The 16,541-nt window shown below is 44.3% G+C and overlaps 1 protein-coding gene across 1 annotated transcript; it reads right to left on the bottom strand.

Annotated features, from left to right (window-relative positions):
* Positions 1-9,807: 9,807 nt before the first annotated feature.
* Positions 9,808-15,174, bottom strand: znf217 (zinc finger protein 217). Its single transcript, XM_061074059.1, has 4 exons — positions 13,855-15,174; positions 13,564-13,671; positions 11,435-12,769; positions 9,808-9,920 (listed from the first exon to the last, which is right to left on the bottom strand). The coding sequence occupies exons 1-4, from the start codon at positions 15,146-15,148 to the stop codon at positions 9,808-9,810; spliced, it is 2,850 nt and encodes a 949-aa protein (XP_060930042.1). The 5' UTR covers positions 15,149-15,174.
* Positions 15,175-16,541: the final 1,367 nt, after the last annotated feature.

Below are 16,541 nucleotides of genomic sequence, written 5' to 3'. Positions count from 1 at the left end.
CTCCGCTGCCTTTATGAAACCGATTAATCCTGCTTCAGTTTATTAGTCTCATTCAAGACGGGCTCTTCCCAGGAAGTCCTGCCGAGGCACCTTTATGAAACATCTGCCCCTCTGGTCCTCCACGACACCAGATTACTCTTTGTTGTTCAATAAAAGTCTCGGTAACACTTTCACCTCCTCACAGCTCGGAACCACGAGATTACACACGAGAACCTTCGCCCGTGTTCGGATGATCGATGCAGAAAAACTGCTCGATCGTTGCCCTGAGATTTTGTTTACGTCTCTGAACAAAATCCCTTTTAAATGCACATATATGCTGCATCCTTTTTCTCTTAACTACTGTGTTCCTGCTGCGCGGACGATTTATCTGCTGCAAAGTCAAATTATTTATTTCCCCTCATTCATCCTGTTAGAGTGAGGGACCTGAGGAACAACAGCCAATTTAGATTGAAAATCCCAGTTCAGCTCGGGGTAATCTGATTTCTCTGCTCCCCAGAAATCTACATGTATAGTGCTTATCAACTGGGTTACTGGCAGGTAGGAGGAATAACCCAATTTGAGGTTACTTGTTTCTCTGTGTGTAGTATTCAGTGTCACATTGCATTAGAAGAGGAGGGCTATTGCTTTGTGGAATTGATGCGTAACTTCCTCGCTCCTCCTCTCCCAGATGGAGCCGCTCGTTCATTCCCATGGTTTTAACATCGCACAACCACATGGAATAACAAAATAATCCAATGTAAATGCACTGCAATCAGATAATGGCTTTAATGGATGCCTTTAAAGAAAAGGAAAAACCGGCCCCGAGTACATCACCACTTCTTACTTTTTACATTTCTCTGATCCGGAGGCAGCGGGCGTTCTGTCTTCTTCCTCTCGACCGAGCGCCAGTGACAGGTTGGAGATGGGTTTACTGGGACCAGGAGGCCACCTCCTCTATGTGCTGCCACAATAACAGGGGCTGCTCCCACCCCTCCCACCCCTCCCACCCGCCCCATTTGCAGATATTAAACAGGGTCGAGTACGGGCTGTGGTAACGGATGACCACCATCCCCACCGCCCTAATCACCACAGAGGTCAATCCCCCCTCCACCGGGGGCCGGCGCTGCCTTCAAGGTGATTATTGATAAAGGATGACACGCCAATGGAGTCGCAGGAGGAATTATACTCAGGGGCCAATCACGCAGATACTCCAGAGAGGGGGGGGGACTCGCTTAATGTATAAATACTGTGGCGGGACACGACTCTCGTACCTACTGAGTGACTATAAAAGAAACGGAGTGGAAACCATCAGGGAAGCACGGAGCCATGTCAGGTGCTTTTAGACACAGAGCTCCTAATATCGTTCAAAGGAAACAATCATCTTTCCTGATGATCCAAAGTGTCCTGTAGCAGCCAAGGTCAAACACACACACACACACACACACACACACACACACACACACACACACACACACACACACACACACACACACACACACAGTAAATGCATCATGTGTTCAACTGTGCATTGTGTCTCTTATTTGACCCTTTTCATCTACTACAGGGTTCCGTGTGATTTCAAGGTGTCGGTAGATGCTTCAATTGTGTGTCACACACAAGTGGTGTATAGATAAGAAACACATAAAACATATAAACTAACACATATTAATAATATAGGAACATACAATAACATATAATACAGACAGTTCCTTCTTAACTTGCAACTTGTACAACTCATCATTGTAATGATATAATAAAATGTTTAGGTTTATATTGTTTCTTTATTTTAATTGGTGTATAAACACACAAACACACACATGCAATACAGTCAACACAATAGGATACAGCATTGTGAGTTTAAGAGAATATAGATAAAGCAGAAATCAACTTTATTCAAATCTCACTGGTGTAGAATTTGAATCGCAAATTAATGTTTGTGTATTTCAATATTAAGTGTTGATAAATAAAAGCATAATTTGATTTGTCAGTTGATTAATATCCGATAGCACAGCACGCATAGCAAAATTCAAAAATTGTAGATGGTTTGCAAATATATAAGCATTTAACAGAAATATTAAAACCTACTGCAAAGTTATTATATACTTTATTAAATGGTTGTTCATTTTTCAATTTAAAAAAACTACTTTACTGTGAGTTCCCATTTTCAGAGGAATAAATGTCCAACAATGTTTGATATCATTTATGTCTGTAACACTGAACATATATTATTCTATATATTGTTTTGTAGTATTAATCATAATCACTGTGGAGCATTTATAATTATATTCATATCAGAGATGAATGCTTCACGATCACTTTAGAGTTGTAAACATTTCAGATTTGCTTTCAATGCATCGTCCTGCAGATCAGATCCTGTGTAAAGTCTCAGAAACTCTGATAATTGGAGATAAATTTTCTGTTTGACAAGATCAAAGCTGCAAAAAAAAAACACAAATTTCCTTGGCGTCATTGTTCGACATATTTACTGCCCTGTAGCTTGTTGATGGGGGGGTGGTGGGTGGGACCCGTTGCTTAGGAGGTAGCATGTCCTACCAATCACTCTCCTCTTCTAAAGGGGGCTCCAATGGCACCTGAGGGGGAATCTCATGGCTGTCATCCCAGAAAGGCTGCGGCACTGATGCCTGCTCACCATCTGCTCCCCATATGAGCAGAAACAGGCAATTGTCTCCGAGCCGGCGCCTCCATCACTCTGTCACTGATCTAATACACTTTAACTCCGGCTTTCGGGCTGTGGACGACATTTGGGTGGAGGCGGCGAGGTCCCCTGTATTTGCTTTTGCTGCAGATAACAGTAAGTGTGTGTGTGTGTGTGTGTGTGTGCGTCAGTGGAGGTCGAGTGTGCATTTGAAATGTGTATCACAGCCCCGGCTCAGCACGGACTTGACATCAGACGCAGGAAGAGGCAGAACAGTGGGACCCTGTCAGTGTTACACTTCCTGTAAATAACCCCTCCACGCCTTTGGTTTTATCATCCCCTGCAAATGATCCCCGGCCCCTCCAGAGTCCACGAGAAATAGCATTATTTTATGGCACGGAGAAGAAGAAGAAGAAGAAGAAGAAAATAAGAGAGGAGATAAAAAAAAAAAAAAAGAGGAGCCGGGGAGAGAAAAAGGGAGATGGGGCTAAAAAAAAAGGTCCTTCAGGGAACATGGTGTAAATGAAGTTCCAGGAATGACACAGGCGAGCAATGAGGCGTGGATGGAAAATATACGCTGCACATCATCGGATAGAGATGCCGGTGGAAATGGCTTCATTGAAGTGTCAGCCCTCATCCATCAATCAATCATCCGCGAGAAACAATAACACTGCGGCGATGGGGCAGCTTTTATGGGGCTTACTCATGGGTATCAGAAACAGCACTTAAGTGTGGTTCTGACACTGGGAGAGAGAAACAGAGGTGAGGTGAGGCGCTCGGCTTATTCCACATGCAGGTGCAGAGCAGAGAGGGAGGGGCTAAGTATACAGTGCCTCCCCCCCCCTCACCCCCCCCTCAACCCGGGGCAGCAGAGGAGTTTTTAAAAGCAACTTCTGTGTATCTGCTTCTGCTGATGTTGATATTTTGGATTTACTGTAGGTTGATTTTTTATATTTATTCAAATTGAAACAACACAAGTTTCCTCTTTACATCGCAGATGATGCAACGCTCGACCGTGATCGTCGCTCTCGGAATATCTGGCGACTCCTTTGCTCACTCGACTTGAAAATGAAACGAATTGCGTGCCCCAATATTTTCACGTAACATGGAAACAAAGCTGCCATCACCTCAGCCGACGTGTTGTCCTTCCTCAGACAACTTTTTTTTTTTTTTTACACATCTTTTTATTGTTTTTTTCGTTCACATACAGCAATAAATCAAACATACAGTGTATACAAAAATTCTTAGAGGTAGAAAATTGCGGTAGGATGTCTTACACGATGTATGATGATAACAACAATGTGCTTAAACTGAGCCAGAACGGCTTCTATGAACCACAGTTAACCCTTGACCCTTCCCACCCACCGACAAGAAAAAAGTAAAATAATTGCATAATTAAACCATTACATACTTTACATTACATAAAAAATAAATAAACATAAAATAAAATAAAATAAAATAAAAAAATAAAATAAAATTTATCAGACAACATTTTATTCGAAGTTTGAAAATAGGCTAGTTGTTGTAGCCAAGATGGCTGCCGTTGAGAGCGTAGACCGAACGTAAAGATAGACGATGCAGCTCGTCTTCCTCCCAATATCCAGAAATGAAGCCAAAATATTCTACCAATTGTGTAGCAGTAACGTTTCATCCCAAATTTCTAATTACGACCAAACTTAATAACAACAAAATCATGAGAACAAGCTAAAATGACAGAAACTATCTCTCAGAAAGTTATATTTGATGTGCACTTTGATTTTGTTGTTTGATCCAATCCTCTGACATGGAGGACTCGTAGTTAAAGGCCTATATTGCAGCCAGCCACCAGGGGGCGATCAAGACGACGGCTTCACTGAAGGGCAGCCGTGATGTCGTCCATCTTTATTTACAGCCTGTGGTAACGGTTTGGAAGTTCAACATTTCATAATCCTTGTCCTGAAGGTATACTTACGGCTCATTTCGAAGCTTCGCTGCAGCCTCGAACCAGTTAAACCAGTTATTACACATCGTCCAGCTGCCAACGTGCGTCTCATCGTGGGAACTGGGTGTGTTCCTCTGTAATTTCTGAGATAATGTACGTTGTGATTTGGTGCTATACAAATAAAACTGAATTGAATGGTGTCTACTCTTTATTTCAATGTCACTTTAGATCTCTCCTCTAAAAAGTACCTTTAAAAATCCTCTAGATCAGTAAACAAGTGGTGGATTCACTGAGAGTAAAACATATGCTGAGATATCACCTAATGGTCTGTATTTAAAATACATTTAACGTTTTAAGAAAGGATTTTAAAGCAGTACCAGATGAAGTGAGTCTAGTCTCAGCAGGTTGGTGGGCCTGTGATCCTCTGGTCACCATGAGGCTCTGGGAACCAGCAGAGAAAAACCATCAGCTGATCCCAGTCTCAAAGGGAGTCAGTAGATCCTTCACACACAGAGGTGGTGCTAAGTAAGAAGAGACATCAATACGGTTTTTGAATCAATGTGGAAATTAAGTGGAGGCCAGAATGGTAATTGTTCAATTTTCGAGAACCTGTAATAATCCTATAGAAGCATTTTGGTAATGCCTGTATAGAGGGAATTATAGAAATCTAGATATAATAGAATCTACTCTAGGAATCTACTAGAAACTATATACTAGATATTTGTTTTTAAGGAAAGAGTTTTCAATGCATCACTAAATTAAAAACATTTTGCACCTCACAAACTAGTCGTGCTGCGAAATGGAGTATAACGGCCGTATGTGTATATATATATAATCAGCAAAATGCTAAATGGTACAACAGTCGCTTCCGCCGTACGTGAGCCTTTTGATTTCCCCAAACCAAGTCTCTTGACGGCTTCTCGGCAACATGAAACATGACACGTCATCCATTATTCTGTACATGTGCCTTGCTATCTCAGCCCGCTCCATATGGCCCCTGTTGTCTCCAGACACCCAAATCCCTTTCCTCGGGCCAGGGGCTGTTTTTGTGGGAACCATTACATCGCTCCTCTCCCTCAGAGGACCGGGGTGACGATGATGAGCCATCACAGCCCGAGCAGACTTTCTGCCTCAAATTGTGACGGGATCCTCCACAATTGACCACGTCCGCTTTGTTTGGCCCAATTGCTAATTCATGCAAGTTGACATTCTGGAGGCGACAATTATGAGTGATGAAAGGACTGAGGACACGAGGAGGGAGCACTTCAGGGGAAGGAGGAAGCATCAAGACGAGTTTATCCTGAATAAATCCACAGCAGAAGCTCTTCTGAAAACCAAAACCTCATGAAACAGGTGAACGGATTTGAGTCCAAGTATGAAATGTTATTTGTGTATTAAATTGTGCACTAAAGTGTCTCCTGTGAATCCTTATCAAAATGAAAACTAATGTGATGAAAGACACTTGATAAGGAGCCTCGGGTGTTTTGTGCAAAAGCGATTTCGGATAAAAACAAATCCCACGTGAATTCTTATGAAACTGGGCACAGTTGGAAATAAGGCGAATTAGGGAAAAGAAAAAATAGAAGTTTTAGGATTGATAAGAAATCTGTTTTCTCAACTTGCAAACTTCTAAATCTATAACTTCACCTTGATGATGTTATTGGATTAATCTAAGGTTATTTCCAGACGTGACGGCCCAGAGATGATGTGGATTCTTACAGCGAGAGGACGAGTCTGCAAAGAATAAAAAAACATAAAGGTACAAAAAGAAATGCACAAATTAGATGAGAGAGAAAAAGAAAAACACAGAACACGAAGTGAACATTGGGAGAATTCAGAGCGAATCTTCGTCGGGAGCTTTCTGACGTGAAGCCTCCTGGACTCGGCGATCGGGGGGGAACGGGACGCACGTCATAAGCTGTTGTCGACTTGCGTTCTCTGCCACGCGTTTGCACTAAGTTTGCCACAGAGTGGGGGGAATGTGAGGGTGATGCTAAGTGAAATGCTCATTTTGCGTTTGTGATTACCAAGGCCCATGGGCGATATGCACTAATGTGAGCTAATGCAATAGATTACACAGCGCTGGCCCAGGGGAACAGACAGCAAGCAGATGTGGGCTCCTCCGAAACGGGAGGAGGGACGGGGAGGAAGAGAGGATCTAACTTTATCGTCTTCAATGTGCTGAAGATTGTCCGTTGCAGTTTGTTGTTTACAGAATGCTTCGGCCGTGATAGGCTGCGTCAGACTTTCTCCTTTTATAGAAACGAGGGGAGTCAGCTGCTGAGGTGGAAGCTTTTACCAAACTTCTCCGAGGAGCCTTTGTTATTTCAGTTTCAGGTCCACGAGCTCGCTGAGTCACCCGAGCTGTTTGAAACTTTCAGCCATGATGATGAGGATGAAGATGATGTCACAGCAGGTCAGCACCTGAGTGACATCATGGATCAGGGTCTGGTCAGCAGACTCTTCACTGAGCTGAAGATCAGCAGCGATTTTAACACATTGTGCCACGAGAAATGTCTATTTTTAAATTTGTGTAATTGATAGAAATCTGGTTTATTTCTCACTTGAGCTTCATTATTCTGATTTCACCCTGGACACGTGTAGTTCTGATGAAGCTTCACTGCAGCACATTGAAGTTCTGCTCCTCACACTGAACTAGTGAGGCTGGGATCTAGAGTTTGTAAATGCTGCCATCTAGTGGCCGACCTGAGTCATCAGTGGGGACAGGGAATATAAATATATATATGAATATAGAGCTTTGTATCGTGTTAATTCAAGTTTTTACTAATGATGAAATCTCAGTTATTAAAACATTGTTTTTGTGAAAAGAAGTTTCTTTCATTCATGTTTTAATAAAGTAACTTTGACGAGATAAGACTTGTAAAGAGCATCAATCTGCAACAATCTCATTGTACTGATGATAAAGCTGAAGTCTTGAATAGGAGACGTTATAAAAAAAAACATTGTAATCCTTTAAACCTAAATCGTCTTAACAGTTTCCTCAGATTGAAACTATTTTTATTTAGCAAGTGTTTTTATAGCTTATTTGGTGTAAATCTGAACTCAGTACATCAGGAAATATTCAGTGCTCAGTAAATGTTGGTTTCATGCACCAAGTGCTTGTGATGTATGATTAAAAAGTCCTTTAAGTTTGTGTAGAATAATGTCACTGCTTTTAAAATGCGCTTTTTAATTTCCATAATTTGTTTAAGCCACAGATTCCAGTGTTCTTCTCTGTATCTATTGTTTGCTGTTGTTATTAGTGTTATTTGTCCCTGTGTATCCAAAACGTATTTATTTCATTGCTTCACATCTTGATCAGGACTCACAGGCTTAAGAGACAATTAAATCTAACAAGGACGTTCTGTTTTTAGTATGAAAAGAGAATGATTCCCTTGAAACCTGGTGGAAGGATTTGGTTTTGGGTCAAGAGGTCAATTTGCTGCATATCCAGATCAGGGAGCGGATCCAGGAATTGTTTTCACTTTCTTTAACATTGAGAGTTAGAACATTTCCGTTGGTTTCTCAAGAGAATAATTCATGGATCTTTATGGGGGGAAAACAAATCTGTCATGTTAAGGGAACTGATATTTAAGAGTGTGAGCCATTTAGTGCAGATCCAAATAAAAATGTGGATCTGGTGAAGTTAAATGTGGTTTTAATACGTTGACTTTTGGACAATTCCAGTGTCTCAATATGACCTTCAGGTTAAAACATAGAATAAATAAATGAAATAAAAATAAAACACAAAGGGGAACATCACACAAAAAGAAAATCTGTGTGCACTAACTCATTGTGTGCAGGTAAATAACACATAAAACCAACGAGCTCCTCGCATGTCACTTTATTATTGAAAAGGTGTCATACAAATCTCAAACAATATTTTAATTTTTATATAAGTACACATGTAATGTGGATACCAAAACAAAAAAACAAATAACTTAACCTAAGCCTTTCAATGTGGCAAAAATACTAAATTACAAAACAGAGAATAACCTGAGACTTTTTTTTGTTCACAGTGTTCACATCGAGCCAGCGGCACTGGTTTTGTGTTTTTACCCCAAAATCCACCGGGTCCCACAACCTCACTGTCCAGACACCGAGGAGAACCCAGCACGACTCTTTAACACACAAACAGAAATCCACGAGGTCTGGTTCATTCAGCATCTCATAGACTTGAGGCCAAAGCAGCTGAGAGACATTTGCCATTTCACAAAAAAAAAGGGGATAAACAATAACCTCGATATCGGTTCTGTGTTTTCAAACCGGGCTCATGAATATCAAGAATATGAAAGAAGCACAGTTTAATGGTTTGTGCCGTTGGGTTCGAGACGGCCTCAGCAGGAGCGGCTCTCTGTCCCCCGGACCAGCTCGACAAAAACTGTGACGGACGACAAACTCGTGTCCGTCGGGTCGAACGAGCTTCGGCTGAGGCGAGCGAGAAACAGCAGCTTAACAAGAACAACAGTGTGGAGAGCACAATGTGAGGTAGACCACTCCAGCGAACACAGGAGGACTCGTTACTCCGGCCTGTTTGTAAAACCACTGGGCCGGAGCCATCAAGTTATTGGACAGAACGTCCGTCCCCCTCCCCCCCCCCCACCAGTGCTTTGGGAAAGGAAACAGAAAACAGGAGAGTGCTTCATCACCGCTTGGACGTCGACAGTTTGCAAACTGAGCAGCAAGTCTTCACACAAATCTTTCTTCTTAGGTTTTCACTTCATACAAGTTCATGTACCGATATACTGACGTCGTCCCACATCTTACTGTCATGTCATAGACACTTACAGGTACCTGGACTTTAGTGTGGGTCACAAACAACAGTTCAGAGGTTCAGAGAAAGAAACTACCCCAGTGCACACCAGTGGAAGAAGAACTTTAAAGAGAGATACTCTGCACTTTTTCATTCAAAAAGTACAACAAAAAAACAGGAGGTACACTAAACGCCTGAGCCCTGAAATGTCAACACAACGTAAATGTTCTGCTATTGAAAGAAATATTAAATTAGAGGAGCCACTTTCCGACCACAGGCGTCTCTTCTTTTAAATCTGTACATTGAAAACATTCTCTCCAAAAATAAGGTAGCAGCACAGTTCAATCTAAAGAGAGAGGGAAACAATCTGTTGCTTTCAATCATCACTTGATTCATTCACCAGGTTTGAACTTTTCAAAGATTCCCCACAAAAAAACACCGAGCCCCACTGTGTGCATTCCGATAGATTCTTCTTCGACCCGTTACCTCGGTGCCACTTTAGCTACTTTTGTCCGAAGCGCCGTAGCGTTGCTGAGGGAACGGGCCGGAGGGGTCTCTCCTCTGCAGGATGGGCAGGGTGGGCAAGTGTTGGTACAGAACCGTTCTGCCGCCTGGGAAAGAAAACACGTTCAGTTAATTCCACAACCTGCGAGAATCACCCGTTAAAAAATAAACTGTGGCTTCCAGAAGGAGATCTCAGACTCCTGGATCTCCCCTGAAGCTGCTGAACTAATACATATCAGGCATCGGATGGTGGTGGACCAGGACCGAGGCGGCTGATGATGATGGATCCTAACAGTGGACAAGGACTGTGGACTATAGTGGATCAGGTCTTGATGCTGGATCATGATCTTGCTGCTGACCAGAGACTATGATTGCTTCTAAGATTTCTTCTTCTTCTTCTTCTTCTTCTTCTTCTTCTTCTTCTTCTTCTTCTTCTTCTTCTTCTTCTTCTTCTTCTTCTTCTTCTTCTTCTTCTTCTTCTTCTTCTTCTTCTTCTTCTTCTTCTTCTTCTTCTTCTTCTTCTTCTTCTTCTTCTTCTTCTTCTTCTTCTTCTTCTTCTTCTTCTTCTTCTTCTTCTTCTTCTTCTTCTTCTTCTTCTTCTTCTTCTTCTTCTTCTTCTTCTTCTTCTTCTTCTTCTTCTTCTTCTTCTTCTTCTTCTTCTTCTTCTTCTTCTTCTTCTTCTTCTTCTTCTTCTTCTTCTTCTTCTTCTTCTTCTTCTTCTTCTTCTTCTTCTTCTTCTTCTTCTTCTTCTTCTTCTTCTTCTTCTTCTTCTTCTTCTTCTTCTTCTTCTTCTTCTTCTTCTTCTTCTTCTTCTTCTTCTTCTTCTTCTTCTTCTTCTTCTTCTTCTTCTTCTTCTTCCCGACTGCAGTTGGCCTTATCAATAAGGCCCGGGACCCCCACCTGACTTGGACTTTTATTCCACCCCCACACCTCTAGGATGTGTTTAATTAACACATTATATCATATATTATATTATACTGCATCACATTGCATATTGCAATCTGACACTGTTCACTGTTTTGCATTTAGTCACTTTTTTACTTCACTTTTTATACCATTTATCTTTTATATATTTTATTCAGAAATGTTTACGTCAAAATAAATGTTACTTTGTATAAATATCAGAAGTAAACAGTGAGTAAATATATACTGGTTTCCTATTTTTTATTGCTCTCCTATGCATGTTGTATTTATTGCATTTTTATGTTTCTATGTTCATTGTTTGCACCATTAACCAGAGCAAATTCCTTGTATGTGTAAACGTACTTGGCAATAAAATACTTCTGATTCTGATTCAGCAGGACTGCTTGACATATAGTATTGAAGTTATCCTTCAAAATGTTTCCCCTCATCATTGCTGCTAAAACCGTTATCCTGATGTTTTCCTACACTTGACTTCTGTGTCACTTGTGTCCGTCCTGGGAGACGGATCCTCACATGTGTCTCTCTGAGGTTTCTACATATCTTCACCTGTTAAAAGTGTTTTTAGTAGTTTGTCCTGACTCTTGCTGAGGGTTAAGGACAGAGGATGTCACACCATGTTAAAGCCCTATGAGACAAACTGTGATTTGTGAATATGGGCTATACAAATAAAACTTGATTGATTGATTGATTGACATACCTGCCCTCTGGTTGGTCAGGCCCGCGTGGTTGGGGTTAGCGGCCGAGCTGTGGTAGAGGGAGGCCAGGTCGCTGGGCGTGTAGGGGCGGAGCAGGTTCATCCACTCGGCGTCCAAAGCTCCTCCCATGGCCGACGCCGTGTTCTTCACGTGACCCAGCGTCTCAGGAGCCGTGGGCGGAGCCATGGTTCTCACACCTCGCCCTGAGATGATCACTCTGCTGGATCCGTCCCCGCCGAGCGGCGCTCTGAAGCCCGGCTTCTCCCCGGCGTCCGCCTCCCGGCCGCTGGGAACCGAGAACTTCAGTCTCTTGCTGGAAGATTCGCCAAAATCCATCTGGGGGAGGCTCCCGAATCGGCTGGAGAGACACAGCCGGGCGGCCTCCGAGTGCCAGATGGCATCGCTCCGCACCGGGTAGCTCCTCTCGCCGATGCCCACTCGGTCGGGGGGGCCCGGTCGCTCCATCACGTACTTGCCACCCGTGGTGGGTTTCCTCATGTGCTCGGGGAACCTGGGGGTCTCCTGGCTGGGGTGCGGGTAACGCTGAGTCTCCGGGACCACGCTGCTGAGGGGAGGGGGGACGACCGGGGAGCGCTTCACAGCTGGAGGCGGGTTCACAGGCGGCGTCTTCTCCTGCGGTTTCGCGGGTTGGGGCGGGGGGGATTTGGTTCGACGGGGGTGGCGCCTGTCGATCGCGGGAAGCGGGGCGACATCTTTGCCGTCGAGCGCGGGGGGGCAGCCCGTGTAACGCTTCTGTTTCACGCTGCCTCCACACCCGCCCTTCTTGGCGCTGTCCGACTTGTCCTTGTGACTCAGCCGCTTGTGCATAATCAGAACCTCGGGGTACATGGTTCTGTACGCACAGAAGGAACAGGTGATTGGAGTTAATGCGTTCCGGGGTTCTACACCGACAGGGATGGAGAGAGTCGCTCTCAGGCACAGATTTAACGGGGCCTCAGAGTTTTCCTCTTTTATATCTTCCCTCTCCGTCTTCATGTTGACGGGTAGAGAGCACCTCACCAGCACGTCTTCCGTCGGCGAGCGAGAAGACTTTGCGATCGCTTTCTCGTACTCGGCGTTCAGCTGAGCGAGGGGTTTGCCCAGTTTGCTGACTACGCCGTCGTATTTGTCGTCCGGTGTTGCCGCGGCGCTGGGAACCCAGAGTTTGGATCGACTCTCGCCGTCGTTCCCGTCGGAGGGAGACGGCGCCGAGGGCACGTGTCTGCTGGCGAGCTCCGCGTCAGGTTTGTTCTTGTGGCGACGCTCCAGGTGATATTTCAGCGACGTCTTCTGGGCTGCGGCGTAGTCACAGTAAACACACTTGAATGGTTTCTCACCTGAAACAAAGAGAAGTGAATCACAGAATTAGAAACACTGGACACAATAAATCAAGTCTCATATTTAGGGGTGTCACGATACCAAAAATTCAGTAGTCGGTGCCAATACCAGTAAAATAACACGATTCTCGATGCCAATTTCGATACCACGGTAAAAAAAAAGTGCATTATTTGGATGTTGTTAATGTCATATACGGTAATTCAATGTGCTTGCGCTGCGCATATGCTGAGGGTTATACGGTAGTTGCGGTCGCATGTGAGTGACGCTTTGTTGTGAGACACGTTATGCATTAAATGATACATCTGCCTCACGCCGGGTTTACACCGGACGCTGAAGCGACGCCAAAGCGACTCGTAAGCGCAGCACCAAGCCTTAAATAACAGCTGGCTCCCATCCCCTCCCACTTCCGGTGTAAACAACCATGTGCCGGCGCGCTAAGGATTAGCGCGGAGCGGCGGCGTTGCTTCCGTGTCCGGTGTAAACCCGGCGTCAAACGCAAAATACTTCCATACACGACTCTTTGTGCCTTTTTAATAAACAAGTCGAGGTGGGGCGAACGCTGCAGCCGCAGTTGCCGTCTTGGTTTTCAGAATGTAAACGTCGACTGGCGCAGCACCGATGCTAATGCTAAGTTGCTAACAGCTGCTGGCATCGAAGCTGACGGTGCCTACGGTACTTCAAAAACTTGGGCATCGGCATCGTTTTGTTATGTTAGTATAGAAAGGTATCGTAGGTATCGGTTCTCGTGACATCCCTACTCATATTCATATTAAAGCCGGATGTGTGTGTGTACCTGTGTGAGTCCTGAGGTGAACTGTGAGGTAATAGCTGGATCGGAATGACTTGCCGCAGTAACTGCACTCTTTAGATTTGACCTTTGATCGATCGAACCCGTCTTCACCTTTGAAAACAGACAAACACACAAAATGACTCCACAGAATAATAAACACAAATCACAGATGTGTTACCGTCCTTCATCAGCAGAGGGAGCCCTTGGAACCAGAGCTTTTCTGCATGAAACAATTCACCATCAAAGAAATGTGTGTGTGTGTGTGTGTGTGTGTGAATTGATCCTAAAGTTTACCTGTTAATGCAGCTTCCTCCACGCCCTCCTCGGACCCCTCCTCCACGTGGTCCAGGGAGCCCCCCCTGGACAGCTTCCCCTCCAGGGAGGAGGTGGGGCTCTCCTCGCCACCGCGCTCTCGCTTGTGCACCCTGGAGTGAAGAACCAACTGGTGGTACGTCCTGAAGGTTCTCCGACATTCCTCACAAGTGGTCGGCCTCTCTTTGTCCTTATCTTTTTGCATGAGAGACCTCCGGCGTGGCGCTTGGCTCTCCGCTGCACTCTGAGGCCGCGCCTCCTTCGCAGCCTTGTCTCCTTGGCCTTCAGACCAGATACTATTCAACTCCTCCTTATCGGAGTTGCAGTCCTCGTTGTCCGTGCTGGCTTCCTGGCCGATGTCTTTGGTATTATTCGGACCCGCTGCTATCTTGCCCTTTGTAGCCAGCTGCCAGGCCTGGTAGGTGTTGAAGGGATCCAGCTGGGGAATCCATTTTGATGATCTCTCGTTTCGCAAACCATTTCCTGCAGAATGAGGCCGAAGGTTCAGACTGTGAAGAAATGTTTCCTGTTCGGTGAGGGACTCAGCAGTGGCGTCCACGTCTTCCTTGTCTTTCTCTCTGCTGTGCTCCATCTCTCTGTTGTGTACTTTACTATGTTCGACCAGGCTGTCGTGGTCGGGGAAGAAAAACCCACACACCATGCACATTTTGTAAGCAGTGACCACGGGGTCTGAGGCCGGGTCTTGGACCACGTCGTTGACCGTAGCCGGGTTCTCCAGGTCCTGCTGGGCCTTGCTCTTGGCTCCAGGCTTGGCGTGCATCTTCATGTGGTTCTTCAGGAACCACGGCTCTCGAAAGCGCCGGCCGCAGACGCTACAGCAGTAGGTGAAGTAGTCCTTGTGCTTCCTCATGTGAGCCTCCAGCTCGCTGGCATCTTGCGACACCTGGCCGCACACAACGCAGCTGTGCACCTCCTCCTTTTCATGGGGGGGGTGGCTGCCAGGTTTGGGTCGGGCTCGCTCTCCTGGGATCCTGAATTCAGCTTCCACTCGGAGCACCGTGGGTTCGGAGAAGGTGGTGGGGTGCCGGGTGAGCACGTGGGGTCCGAGCTGGTCCTGATGGGTGAACGTCTCCTCACAGAACATGCAGGACAGCGGCGAGCTTCCTGCAGGTTGATACGCAGCCTTCTCTGAGCTGATGGCGTGCGGCGTCATGCTGAAGCCAGACCCGGGGATGCTCGCATTGTTACTGATCAGAATATCTTGGGCGAGTCCGTCTGGGCTCTCCATCAACGGCAGCAGCGAGTGAGTCGGCATGGTCCAGTGGAGGCGGAGCAACAATGCTCTATTCACGAGTCCAGACTTTTAGGAACCTGGAAAATATGAGAAAATGGGAAATGAGTCTTCAGGCTTTGCTCAGTGAGAAACCAGGTAGCTGCCACCTGACTGGAGATAGATATCTGTTTGAAGTACAGCACACAGAACTGACTTCCCTTATACTGAAACAGGAAATGTGTCTTTTTTAGCAATCAACTACACAGACAAGTCATTTCCTCTATATGCAGATCACTGATAAAACACATAAAAACTGTATTTTTCCTGCTCACACGGTTTATTCCTCTTAATTCTTAGTATGTACGTGTGTGAGCAGCTATGATACTTCAACAATCACACAACTTTAATGTGATTAATATAAATGTATAGGTTAATACTGCCATTCCTCTACATGTTTGTTAACCACACTCTTTCAAACAAAGTGTAGATGGTGATAGTTATCACAGAATACAATAAATACTGAAGTCCATGACATAAAACCATGAATATAATATCTAGTTTTATAGCTATCTGATTCTAAATGACACTAATAAAATTTAAACTTTAAAAACATTATATGGATTTGTTTTGGGTGTTGTTTAAAAGCTTTCAACAACAACCAGACGCCTTCAGCTTCCTTGTTGACTCACACGTTGCACATTTACCTGGTATGTTTCAGGTGTGTGATCTTATTCTACTTTTGTTGTGTGACCGGTGGCACAACCTCCTGGTCTTAGTACAGTTTCAGCAGGAATAATAGACTCTGATAATTATATAATCTACACATGCACACACAAGTTACACAACTTATTCAGTAACAGAGAAACAGATCACTCACATTCAGGACTGAGAGACATTAATCAGTCTAAATAACTGTTGATTGAATCATCATTTTAAATCTATTGTTTGTTTGTTTATTACTTTTACAGTTATACGCTGCACTCGCTCTGGATTAGTCTCTGGATGTTGTTGATACTTTTACACAAATGAAGTTCCTCCAAGATAGAAGAAGTTATTTGAGTTAAATTATGCGGTTGGAGATATTCTAAATCTCACTGGTTGTTTGATTAACTCAGGAGCAGAGAAACTGGACGAGCAGGTTCATGACAAATCCAAAGTGAAGAGTGTGACACCGACACAGAGTCAAGCCCATTAGAACGGCTTTAGTTCATTAAAGGTTTGGTTTTCACTGAAAATGTAAAGGTGTTAAGTTTGTCCAGTATGGGCTCCTGTAAAAAAAAAAAACATGGCTGCCTCCGTAGAGAGAACCCCCAATGTAGATATAAAGTATTTAAATGTAAAGGGCTCATTCTAAGAGTAAAGAAATCAACAATTTGTACAATTTGGATGAAACACACTCGTGAAAACATCAGTAGGATTATTTCATATCAAATTA

The sequence above is a fragment of the Limanda limanda genome, chromosome 7, assembly GCF_963576545.1.
Source record: "Limanda limanda chromosome 7, fLimLim1.1, whole genome shotgun sequence".
Lineage (NCBI taxonomy): Eukaryota > Metazoa > Chordata > Actinopteri > Pleuronectiformes > Pleuronectidae > Limanda > Limanda limanda.
The sequence above is the reverse complement of the archived record's forward strand: the minus strand, read 5'-3'. Positions and strand labels throughout refer to the sequence as shown.

What these genes read in the sequence shown, in the direction of transcription:
- znf217 (XM_061074059.1), bottom strand. Translation starts at nt 15,148, where the DNA reads ATGCCGACTCACTCGCTGCTGCCGTTGATGGAGAGCCCAGACGGACTC. An exon ending in GGAGGAAGCTGCATTAACAG is followed by an intron (nt 13,672 to 13,854) that starts GTAAACTTTAGG and finishes CTGTTTTCAAAG; the next exon opens with GTGAAGACGGGTTCGATCGA. An exon ending in TCACCTCAGGACTCACACAG is followed by an intron (nt 12,770 to 13,563) that starts GTACACACACAC and finishes TCTTTGTTTCAG; the next exon opens with GTGAGAAACCATTCAAGTGT.